General features: G+C 43.2%; 1 protein-coding gene across 1 annotated transcript in view; it reads right to left on the bottom strand.

The window, feature by feature from the left end:
* Positions 1–348: 348 nt before the first annotated feature.
* The window catches only part of ELK3 (ETS transcription factor ELK3), a 31,901-nt gene continuing 19,806 nt past the window's right edge, over positions 349–12,443 (bottom strand). Inside the window, exons 2-5 of the mRNA XM_066591455.1 lie at positions 6,620–6,828; positions 4,851–5,678; positions 3,231–3,353; positions 349–1,791 (exon numbers count right to left, since the gene is read on the bottom strand). Of these exons, the coding sequence (XP_066447552.1) occupies positions 1,693–1,791; positions 3,231–3,353; positions 4,851–5,678; positions 6,620–6,826 (1,257 nt within the window). The 5' untranslated portion in view covers positions 6,827–6,828 and the 3' untranslated portion in view covers positions 349–1,692. The remainder of the gene's footprint in view (positions 1,792–3,230; positions 3,354–4,850; positions 5,679–6,619; positions 6,829–12,443) is intronic.

Raw genomic sequence — 12,443 nt, 5'->3', positions numbered from 1 at the left:
TCCATAGCCAACAATAGGTGTGTGTGGGACAGAACAGAGCTTAGCTCCGCCCCTTCCCATTGCAATCGCCAGAGTGGAGGAGAGAGGCGGTGAGAGGTAGGCAACTGCTCAAATAAAAGCGTATAGCAGTCAGCCGCGAAAACGCTGGCAGATATACGCTTTTGTAAATAAGCCCTGAAACTGTATAAACAGATCCAGCATCCACCAGCAATAAAACCTGATAACTGGGGCTTTCAACTGCCTTTCTGTAGAATGTCACCTTTAATGTTAGAATATTGTAGTTCTAATTATGTTACATACATCTTCAACAATTTTTAGTTTTCTTGACGCAATTAATTTTGCGAATCGCATATTTATATACTTTTATTGTTTTTATTCCCTACAATGGAAATAATAAGTCCATAATTCAATTTTCATTAAAAAAAAAAAGCACTAAATATAAACAATGCAGAGTACATATTTGGGGAAATGGGCACAGAAATTCTATCGGAGGTATTTCTTCCTAAAGGTTTCCCCGAATGCAGGAAAAAAAATATAAAACATTTACAAAAACGATGCAGAAAAAGGCACAGCCGGTTATAGTTTCTATAAGCTCAAGTGCATAACATAGAATTGGGGTGAGAAGCTTTCCATCCTTTTCTGATGCAATGTGCAACATTCTTAAGTCTGTAAAGAAAACTGGACCTCAACACTTAAAAGGGGTTGTCTCGCGCCAAAACGGGGTTTTTTTCTTTCCATAGGCCCCCCGTTCGGCGGGGGACAACCCCAAAGGATGTGTTAAAAAGAAAAAAAATTTTATTACTTACCCGAATCCCCGCTCTGCGACGTCTGCCTTCTTCCTTCTTCTTCCTTCACCAAGATGGCCACCAGGATCTTCACCCACGATGCACCGCGGGTCTTCTCCCATGGTGCACCGTGGGCTCTGTGCGGTCCATTGCCGATTCCAGCCTCCTGATTGGCTGGAATCGGCACACGTGACAGGGCGGAGCTACGAGGACCAGCTCTCCGGCACGAGCGGCCCCATTCACCAGGAAGAAGACCGCACAGCGCAAGCAGAATTAGACGGATCCATGGCGACGGCGACGCTAGCAACGGAGCAGGGAAGTGAATAACTTCTGTATGGCTCATATTTAATGCACGATGTACATTACAAAGTGCATTAATATGGCCATACAGAAGTGTATAGACCCACTTGCTGCCGCGAGACAACCCCTTTAAGGAAATATTAAACCTGTAATACGTGATAAGTCTCGGGGCCTGCTAGTAAATATTCTAGAAGTTTAGTAGAAAGGGAACTTCACATTAGAACACCTTTTGTCTGTGTCCTAGAAAGGAGGGCAAGCTATAAGATGCAGTACTTGCTAATAATGTATAGCACCGCACTAACATGTGCAGAGGACACTGTATGGTCCTATACAGGAGCAGAACTAGACCATTACACACCAGCTGATAAGTGCAGGATGTCTTGCGCGGGCTTAGCTCAGTTTACAGTGCAGTTTACCCTGTGGCGTACATGTTTACTGTCCACTATAGAGGCATCTAATACTGCTGTAATCCAGGAGAAACTCCTACAGATTGGGGCATCCTGTGCGGTGAGGAGTCCTGCTCGCTTCAGGCCTGCCCCCAGTTTACAAGGGACATCCAGAAGAGCTTACGGAATTAACCATGTCCATATAGCGCCTTGAGACAACATCAGGACTTCTGGGAGTTGGATGACAGCAGCACTGGAGATGATGATCGGTCAAGTCCTGGAAGCTGCAATGGCAAGTGACTGTTCAGCAGGTTTGGAAACTAGAAAAGAAAAAAGAACACCTTAGATCTAAATATTACATGTTTTAACCCCTTAGTGACTGGCCTATTTTGCATTTTAATGACCAAGCAATTTTTTTGTTGCATTGCAAGAGCCATAACTATTATTTTATCGACCGAGTGGTTTGAGGGTTTATTGTTTTGCAGGACTAGTTGCATTTTTTTTTTTAATGGTACCACTTTAGAGGTACATATGATGTATTTTCTAAAATAAAACAAATTCTGCTGTTTTGGCTTTTGTTTTGTTTTTATGGCGTTTACCATGCGGTAAAAATAACTATTACCTGATCAGCACAATTGCAGAGATATATAATTTTATATAGTAACATTTTTTTTTTTCATTAACAGAGGGGTGCAGGAATTTATTTTATGGAGGACAAGTTTTCATTACAGGTTACTTTTTGCTTTTTCTTTTTTGTCTTCAAGTTAGATTAGTGAAAAAGTATTCTGTCCTTTTTGTAGTTTGCTTTATTACAGCGTTCACTTTGCACTATAAATGACCTGTTCATTTCATTCTGTGCCGCAATACAATTACGGCTATACCAAATAATTTTTTTTACTACAATTGCATAATTTTTACAAGAAAAAATTAAACTTGCATCACCTCATTCCTTAGTAACATTTTTGTTTTCCTGCCAACCGAGCTATGTGAGGTCTTGTTGTTTTACTGGAAGTCTTATAGATGTTATTGGTACCGTTGAGGTGCAGACATACAAAAGATAGGAGTTTTGGATATCTTTTTTTTTTTAACACCACTTTTAAGTCCCCAAAGGGAACTTGAAGATGCATTTGTTTGCTGGCATACTAGGGCATTATGTACTGCAGTGTACTACTCTGTTCTAGACCATGTTTCTCAACTCCAGTCCTCAGGGACCGCCAACAGGTCATGTTTTCAGGATTTCCTCCGTATTACACAGGTGATGTAATTATTGTCGGTGCCTCAGACATTGCCACAGGTGTTCGTACTATAGGATACCCTGAAATCATGACCTGTTGGGGCCCCTGAGGACTGGAATTGAGAAACCCTGTTCTAGACAGCAGCCTAATAGACCCCAGCAGAGACGGGACCTAATAGGCTGGGTTACACAGCAGACACCTCCAGCTGCCTTGGGAACCCACCAGTGCCTCACAATTGCTTTGCGAGGTGATGACAAGCCCCCTTCCTTTGTCAACTACTTACAAGCCATGGTCTCTATTGACAGAGGAATACAAAGGGTTAAGCAGCCGGGATTGGAAGCTTTTCTGATCCCTGCCATTAGTGTAGGGCTGAGTGGTAGTAACTCTTCCCAGCAGAGGACACCAATGCTGTTGTAATTAGACTCATTAAAAAATTTTTTGATTATGAACTGGATTTAAGTAGAAACTATTTTACGTGCTTTTTAAGTGAACACTTAACACTTTTAATGTATTTGTGCACCTACCTGGAATAGAGTGTTTGGTCCTTGCAACCTGGCAGGACTTAATGGAGCTACAGGGCTGAGGCTGCTCCAGAAGTGGATGCTGGACAACAGGGGACTGGGAGTTAACAATAGTCCATTAGGCGTCTGCAAGGCAAAGTTTATATGTAAACAGGTTAATGCAGGGCAGAATATTTTTTTCATTTAGTAGTAAACTTCACATCTGGGGCTTATGCATATGGCAGCAATTATGCCCTGCGCATGGCGGTGTTTCTCACGCCCGCTGTCATGTACAGTGTGACTAGTTCTTTTCATTCCCTGCTTTATCTCTTAGATGCGCTATGTATTAAAAGCTGCACATACACAACCCATAGAGAACAGGGCTGTATGTGCGCAATATGCAGTAAAATAGAACATGATGCATTCTTTTTTACGCGCGTATTATACGCAATAAAAAAAAAAACAGCTAGTGTTTAGTCTGTCATTGAAAATGAATGTACCTTCATTGACTCCATTCACAGCGTATTATGTGTGTACATAGTGCACGTAATACACGGTGAAGTTACATCTGTGTGAATGGGCCCTTAATCTAACTTGCGTACAATGCTGTATTTTTGTGCCTTCTACTGAACAGATTAGGGCAGAGAAGAATGCTTTAGTGTAGGTGTCAAGCTCCTTTTCACTAAGAGTCACATCAGCCTTATGGTTGGCTTCAAAGGGCCGATTGTAATTGTAAGATTGTATAGTAATAGTGACTTCCCAGGGTGGCCCCGGTGGTAATACAGTCCCCTATAGTGGTCCTGGTAGTAAGTAACCCTTATAATGGCCCCAGTAGTAATATTGGCCCAAGTAAAAATAGTAACCCACATAGTGGTCACAGCAGTTATGGTCCCAAGTAGTAATAAGTGCCCTCCCAATAGTAATAGTGACACCTCACACCCCCTCCATTGGCCTCTGACTGGGCAGCATACCTACAGGCATTTCACTCACTGATCCTGCAGCTTGGGGCAGCGGCTGAGTCTGTGACCGCTGACCTTTCCCCTTGAAGTCGTGCTGCGTACACAGACGCAGGGGGAGGCGAGTAAGGGTCAGCAGTGTCAAACTCTATACTGCCACCACCTGACTACTGCTGCTGCAGGCTGGGTGAGTGCAATGACTGCTAGGTTGCAGCAAGGCCAATGGGCCAAATAAAATGTGCTGATGGGCCAGATTCAGTCAGGGGGCAGTGTGTTTTAGTGTGGAAGTAAGGCAATGTTCTCTCTTACTAGATTATACATAGATTACCATGCTTTCATTATAACTTGTGTTGAATACTTTTACAAAATTATTTTTGGGGTGTCATGCAAGTGGGCTTCTATTATAAAAAACCTAAATTTGTGTTACAGTAACCAAAGTGGGAAGAGAGAATGAATATGGTGATTCTACAGTCGTCAAATGATTATAGAGCAAGACGTATTCCCCTCTAATGGTATGGGGCATTAAGAATGGCTTTCTCTTCAGGCTGATACCTCGCTGTCACACCGCACATGCCAGGAACATTTTACTACTTTTCTGTAGCTTTTCGTTACTATATGGTGGTTGGGGTAAACTAACCGACAACTAGTCGTTTTGTAACAATGCTACGTTGCACGGGTCTCATTTTACCTGAGCAGTAAAAAAAGCTGGTGTCAAAGATCCCGAAGGAAGTGCTGGGCTGTTGAGGGCAATTGAACCAATATCGTTACTGGAAAGGAGAAGAGGTGGAGAACAGATTTCCAGACCTTTGGGCTTCTTGGCTTTGGGAGGATGACAGGAAAGCTTTGACTTGGATCCCGCTGAAAGGTTTAATGGTTCCATGGTGTCAGGATAATCTACAAAGAAGCTCCTTTGCTCTGTTGACAAAGACAGATTGGGGGACAGAGAAGGGGATCGTGATGAACGTGGTGAAGAAGAAATACTAGCTGCATTTGGCGATACATGTGGAGACCCTTTAGCAGACAATCGCGATGATAAAAAAGCTGAGGCAGCTGCTGATTCTGAAGTAGAAGGCAGTGAAATTACAGGCCGGACAGTTTCTTTGTCCATTTTGTTAGTAACAAATCTTATAACAGTCCTAACTTCTTCTAAAGGACTTTTGACTTCTGGTGTGTCGTCATCTTCATCATCATCATCTTCCTCTTGAAGCTCCTCCTCTTCCTCTTCCATCCTCTCTCTTTTGATAACCCTGTAGTTATCCGTTTGGTGTTGTAAAGAATTGATGGTGAAGGAGGAATATAATCCTGAGTTTATGTACTCGTTGCGACTCGCACTCTTCAAGGCTGATAAAGTTTGCTTGTGCCTCTCGTGGAAATCACTTGGGATCTTGCAATCGCTGTCCTGCAGCAATAGGCTATCCCTGCTCACCTCCACAGTGTGAGGGTCCATTTTCAGGATTTCTGGAAAGGACACAAACTTATAGACAAACTTCTGTCCAATAACTTTTTTGATTATGTTCTGCAAGAAAGACAAAAATGATTTAGTTAAAATAAAATAAATATCATGTTTCTCACCCCAAAAATTGGATCAAACTCGTGGACTCAAGAACAGGTACCATTCACTAAAATTAATTGAACAAGAAAGAGGTACCCGATGCTGTCAAGATTTAGCTGACCTTCAACATTAACAAAAGGGAGAAAAACAGGAACCAATGCCAGGCTACTCTTTCCTCCATTGTTTTGTAACCACTAACTGATGGCACTTCTTAATGGCTACTAGAGAGGGCTGTAAATTTAAACGTTTGGTCCCAATGCAAAATCTGTACAAGTGCCCATCATCAAGAATGATGCATTTGTAATGCTGGTGGTGTTTGGTTTGCCCATTGCTCCCTGCTTCCCTCTCAGGCAGTGGGGACCAACCACAAGTGACTGCCACTGTACCTCTGTCATAGTAGCTTTTGCATAAACGATCAGATAAAATTGCGAACTGACTATGAGTGAACACTGTAAAGGATTCCTACTATGCAGGATTACTGTATTCTGGTCTGGCTAGTATTAGAGTAATGGTCGTTTTTGCACAGGTGGATTATCAGGCCACACTGTTTCTCCAAACGCTCGTTTGCCCAACAAGTGGGTCATGTAAAAGGAGCAACGATCAGTCAACGTACGTGGAAACGTCCATTCATCAGCTGATTGTTCAGTTCCAGCAAGCATAAAATATGCTTGCCGATCAGCTATGCATCTGTGTGAATGGGGATATCTACAGCCAGCCTATGGAAATGAACAATCGTAATCACGTTCATCCCCTTAAGCCGATTCTCAGCTTATGTACAGGAAAAGGAAACCAGCGCCGATTGACATAGGTGTCAATCAGCGTCTGTTAGACTAGGCAAAGATTTTGGTCGGCCTAAAAGGACCATAATACAGTGAATTTATAGGTTTGTCAAGAGATGCTCCTACCTTATCATAATAGTATCTGAGGGCACGGCTCAGCTTGTCGTAGTTCATGTTTGTTTTATTCTTCCGCAGTCCCCATAACTTGGCCACCTCCTCAGCCTTGAGTAGCTTGAATTCACCATCGTTGGATGTCCAGCAGATAAGATGCTCATGCTTTTGATCAAGCAGCAATTGCAAAAGAAACTGCCACAGCGTGATTGCACTCTCCATACCTGCAAGAAGGAAATCGGACACTTCTTTACAAAAAGAGACCCATCACTGCTCCTGACCTGTTTTAGCGGATGCTTACATTATCACATAAAGCATTTTTCCTCAAGCTTCTGTGTTTGTACTGTTTATCGTATTCCTCCTGGATATTCATGCATAAATTAATATAAGGGTTAATCCCTCCACAGAATGGGCAGTGGTTTCAGCGCTGCTGAAAGTGGGGTAGAACTTGATACCATGTTTTTGGGAGCGCTAAACACTAGCTGCACGGCCCCAATAAATAAGACATATTCACATCCTCAGGGACCACCAACAGGTCATGTTTTCGGGATTTCCGCAGTATTGCACAGGTGATGTAATTATTGTCGGTGCCTCAGACATTGCCACAGGTGTTTTTAGGATATCCTATGGCAGGAACATGACCTGTTGGGGACCCCTGCTCTAGCGGCAATGACAAGTGGCAGGAGCTCCTGAGAACGGTGGCAGGCACCCGGACAGCGCCAGCTAGATGAGTATTGATGATTTTTTTTTCTCCTCATTTCTTTAGCATCCTTGCTGAAAATGCAGCCAAAACATTGTGAAAAATGCATGACAATTCTGCTGAAACCGCAAAAAAAGCTGCATTTCTGCAAACGCCTGTGTGAGCCTTAGCCATGGATTTCTACCACGGTTTTAGAAGCGGAATCTGCATGGAAAAAAAAAAATCCTTGTCAGATTCCCTCACATGAATATACCTCAAGCCACTTTTCCTTATACCACCACTTACCTGGCTCCCATTACACCGATATTTGGCACCAAACCAGTGGAATACACCATCTATAAATTTGGCACAATTTTACTTCACTCAGCCCATTTTATAAAAGCTAGGGTAAAAACCGTAGGTCTGAAACACAAATGTCTTGCATGGCAGGTAAGCCAGGTTTTTGGTGCCAATTGAGGCCAAAATTCTGGCCTATTTTACTTGCCGCCAGTGTCTATATTATATAGTTTCAATCTAATGTGATCAACATAAAGCATTCATTACTTCATGAATTAGTTTGAGGGGCAATACAATATTATAATCCCTACTAACTTCAGAACGGTTGTTGATCCAGGGATTATTCTGATTGCCAGATTAGGGGCAGGAAGGAATTTATTGCCTTCTGGATCAACACTGGGGGATAAAAGGCCGAATTGGATGGGCATGTCTCTTTTAGGCTCTGCACCCTGTTAATGTAAAATATTTACTTTAATATCGTTGACATGAAACCATGAAATGTGTATGCGATCCTACGGTCTGAAGAACGCACCTGCTTTATCTTCATGCTAAGTACTTCTATGACTGCCAATATGTAGTCTTATAATGCAGTAGGAAAAATGTAAAACCGTATACCCAGAGGTACTGATGCAGCAGAGTTTAACGTGTTTTTAACCTCTTGTAATAACTTTGTGCTGCCGTTTGTAAAGTAATTGAAGTATTAAACAAAGGCTTTCCTTGTGTTAAGATAACAGAAAAATAGCTTTTTAATGGCTTAAGATAACTTTCTGTGACAAGTTAATATTTGCCTGGTCAGTATTTGCTTTGTTCTATTGGACCACAAGGTGGCAGACTTGTCTGTGAGAAGTATACTATACAGCGTGATGAGACCTGACTGTGTTCCCATTGAGATTTCGCTATATGTTCTGTATCCTGATTGAGCAGCTATATACGCCTAGAGCTAAACCTCTGTAGCCGCCACGGTACGTGTGACACCAAGTGTGGTCACTGAGGGGAATCGACTGGAACACAATAATTGGACAGTTACGCAGCATTAATATTTTCTTTGGATCCATTGCTGTAATAAGGTTCATGAGTAATTTACCCTAATTAGTAAGCATGCGTGCCCATAGGTTTATGCTGCAGGACTTCACAGTGTTGAAAAAAAAAAATGAGGGGGGATGGGGTAGAACATTGTATCCCATGACAATGTATCTCTCTATTCTGTATGAACAGTAAATATCGGCGTTCCACTAATGTGCATTAGGTCTAATGAATCATAATTGGAAAAGAACAGCCTGAGACAAATAGCTTTGGGTTCAGATTGGTCCCCCATTCTCCTACAGCAGGTTATATGGGGTCCCTGTTTCTGTAACTGGGAGGGTGCCATTATGGCCCCTGATGGTCATACCAAAGCTGTGTGCCACTCTCACCAACTACAGCCCTGCCTCTTGCAAGATAAAATGCACAACCATGCTGTTAAAATTAAAGCTAGGTTCGATACTCCCTTTAAAAAAAACAAAACCATTTGTGCCCATATGTTGGGATATCTCTGCCATTCACACTCCCATCATAACATATGTATGTATGTATGTAGAAAGTAAGTTTGTATTTTCTTAGGCCTTATATTATTGTCTACGCTAGAAAAAAAAAAGAGACCCCCTACATTTAGCATAAAGCATTTTGCCACTGCCCACATAGAAAGCAATGGGATAATTTACATAAAGGGTTAAATGTACTTTAACTAAAAAAGAAACTAGAAAAGTATGCAGGAGGCTTGAGGTGTAGCTGTGCCAGTATAGAAGCGCTCGCTACATGCTCATTGTTCTTCACACGGCAGTCCAGTTATTGGACAGGAACAGACTGGGTGATAACGGCCCGGGCTTTGCTTTTAGTTTTAGTTCCGTTGTTTTCTATGAGTTGCAGGGAGGAAACTAGAGCACAGACCACAGGATATCTGGACTCTTACATTTTGCCCCGGTGTGAAATCATAGTTCCGCACTTCCGTTCCTCTCTGTATTTCTACGCCCTGTGACTCTGCACTCCTCTCTGCTGTACCGATGTAGCTGAGCTCGCCATGACTCTAGGTTGCGATCACATCTGGATTTTTTCAGCCGTTAACAGAGCCAGTGGGTTTTCTCATTTCAAAATGACCAAAGAAACCTGTCTGATACAAACTGATCCAGTATTTGACAGATCTATTAAACTGATCCATGAAATAATGGACCGCTTCTGTTTGCATCAGCTGCTTATCCATTGTGATAGGTTTTCATGGATTTGTTTATTTTCTAGCAACTGTACACATGCAGCGTGAATTAAAGGGATTTTCCAGGCAGCGCCAGTTTTCAGTGCTGGGCTACACCGGGGTCCAAGCGGAAGCCACTGCTCCGAATGCTGTGTAGTGGCCAGCCCTTGTAATTGCAGGCACAGCTCTTATTGTAATCAATGGAAGCTGCGCTTGTAACTGCCGGCTGGGGTTCCATTGATTTCACTGAGATTCGTACCTGTAATTACAAGCGCCGGCCCCTATACAGTGTTGTAGGGGCTGGCGCTTGTAATTGGGGAATGGGGGGGGGAAGGGGGAGGAGAGAGTCCTGCACTGGACAGAACGTAAAACTAGCACAAGCCATCCCATTGACATCAATAAGGAAGTTTATTTAAAAATGTTTTCCGTTTTTGTGTTCTTAGGATGGAACAGAAAAATAGAACATGAAGTGCTGATGTGAACTCCGCCTTAAAGGGAAGCAGGCACTGGGTTCATGCTGCCCAAACCACAAGCAGCATGAACCTGCGCCAGAGATGCACAGGGCTGCCATGTGTTATTTTGAAACACCACAGCATTTTAGAATAAACACGCTTTCACGTTTCATTAGGAATGTAGTTTGGGGTGAGCCGGCGCCAGCCTGTCCGTGCCCGAATCGTGTTGCCTAACAGCTCTCTCTCCCCTTTTGGGCATAGGGATAGAGCTGTAAGTCAGGGCGAGACTGGTGCGGCCCACCTCTGACTGAGCTCCGTTGCGAGTCAAACCTCAAAGGGTGTTTATTTTGAAACAAATCAGCATTTCAGAACAACACTTAGATGCCCATTGCCCTCTTGTATGTCTCGGGTTCATTCTGCTTGTGGTTCGGGCATCATAAACCCATTGACAGGTTCCCTACAACTCATTCTTTCCATGCCACAGTTTGTTTTTTACCCTCCCAATGGGGTTTGTTGCGTTTGATAAGGTATCTCTTCACAGTCATAATAAATTGGGCTACTTCAGTATCTGACAATATTCTGACCTTGTAAGGGTACATTCACACCTCCGTTAGGGTTGCCAGTACTAATTCAGTCTCTTTTCGGAATCAAAACGAATACAGGCGTTTCTATTACTCCTACTGGAGGGAAGTAAAAAAAAAAAAAGGCTTCTACTTTTTTGCAGAACAAATAGCGCTGCAGACTGCACTATTACATAAAAAAAAGCAGAAGCCTAGCGCAATGCTAGCAAAGGGAAAGCGGCCCATTTTTTAAAACTCCATTGAAATCAATGTTGGTAAAAACAGATCAGTTGAATTCCGTCTCTCTGCTCCAAAACTAACGGAGCCATAGAAAGCCAAAATGGAGATTAAACGCTGGTGTGAATCCACCCTGACTTGATCGTTTTTGGTGTGGAAGTACATTACAGGAACAGACAGCCCCATTGTTCTATGTCTATAGCGGCACACACTGTAGCAACACCGCATCCGCTGTGGTAAACAATCAGTATCACATCGAGTTAGATATACAATGTCTATTAGAACTTGGGGGGTTATTGCACTCATTTTAATGCTGCTTCTTGTCTGTTCGCCAGTGTGTATTCTAACAGATCAGGAAGAGATCGGTCCCACGGATTTTGTTTGCGGTTATATGTCGCAGCTATCCTCCCATAGAAGCAATGGTCTGTCCTTCATCATTTCTAATCCTGTCTAATGTTTAGACTGTGTAAACTTGGACTGGAAAGTCTAGAAATACACCAAAATTGGCCCAGTGGCTCATGTTGGATGATAAATTTGGAGCATTTTAGACACTTCTGTAACTTTGCATCACTTACTGTTTACATGCAGATTTGCTGCATATTTTGCACTTTGCAGACAAATGAAAGCACCCTTGGTTTACACACAAATTTTGCTGCAAAATGTGATGCAATTTTGGCACTCACTGTTGTACTTAAGCCCATGCCCCTTTCCTGCCATGTGCCTGCCCCCGCATCAATTAAAGGGGCAAAAAGTGTCTAAATTATATAATGTGGTACACGGCCTGTATCCCAAGTGTTATGTCACAAATTGAGGCAGATTCTGGGAGCTGCTTATTATTTTGATGTGTACAGAATCCATAAGGAAAAAAATAAACGCTCTATGCCTTGGAGGTTTATGGAGGCACAGTAACGATGCATTTCTATGGATTCCCTATTAACAGCCATGTGCATGATGACCAAGTCTGTTAATTCTCAGGTCACTTTCACCGCATGAAGAATGCACCAATTGGTTTCCACTTCTAAGTAACGCCGAAACCTAGCTGGTGGGCCAGCAAGAGCCACAGGCCCACTCACTGGAGGGCGCGGACCCCATACTCAACTGTACCTGTGTCTGCAAGAGCCACAGGCCCGCTCACGAGAGGGCGCGGACCCCATACTCAACTGTACCTGTGTCTGCAAGAGCCACAAGCCTGCTCACGAGAGGGCGCGGACCCCATACTCAACTGTACCTGTGTCTGCAAGAGCCACAAGCCCACTGACGGGAGGGCGCGGACCCCATACTCAACTGTACCTGTGTCTGCAAGAGCCACAGGCACGCTCACGAGAGGGCATGGACCCCACACTCAACTGTACCTGTGTCTGCAAGAGCCACAAGTCCACTGACGGGAGGG

This window comes from Eleutherodactylus coqui, chromosome 2 (assembly GCF_035609145.1).
Source record: "Eleutherodactylus coqui strain aEleCoq1 chromosome 2, aEleCoq1.hap1, whole genome shotgun sequence".
In the NCBI taxonomy this organism is placed as follows: domain Eukaryota; kingdom Metazoa; phylum Chordata; class Amphibia; order Anura; family Eleutherodactylidae; genus Eleutherodactylus; species Eleutherodactylus coqui.
This window is presented reverse-complemented; position numbering and strand designations above follow the sequence as displayed.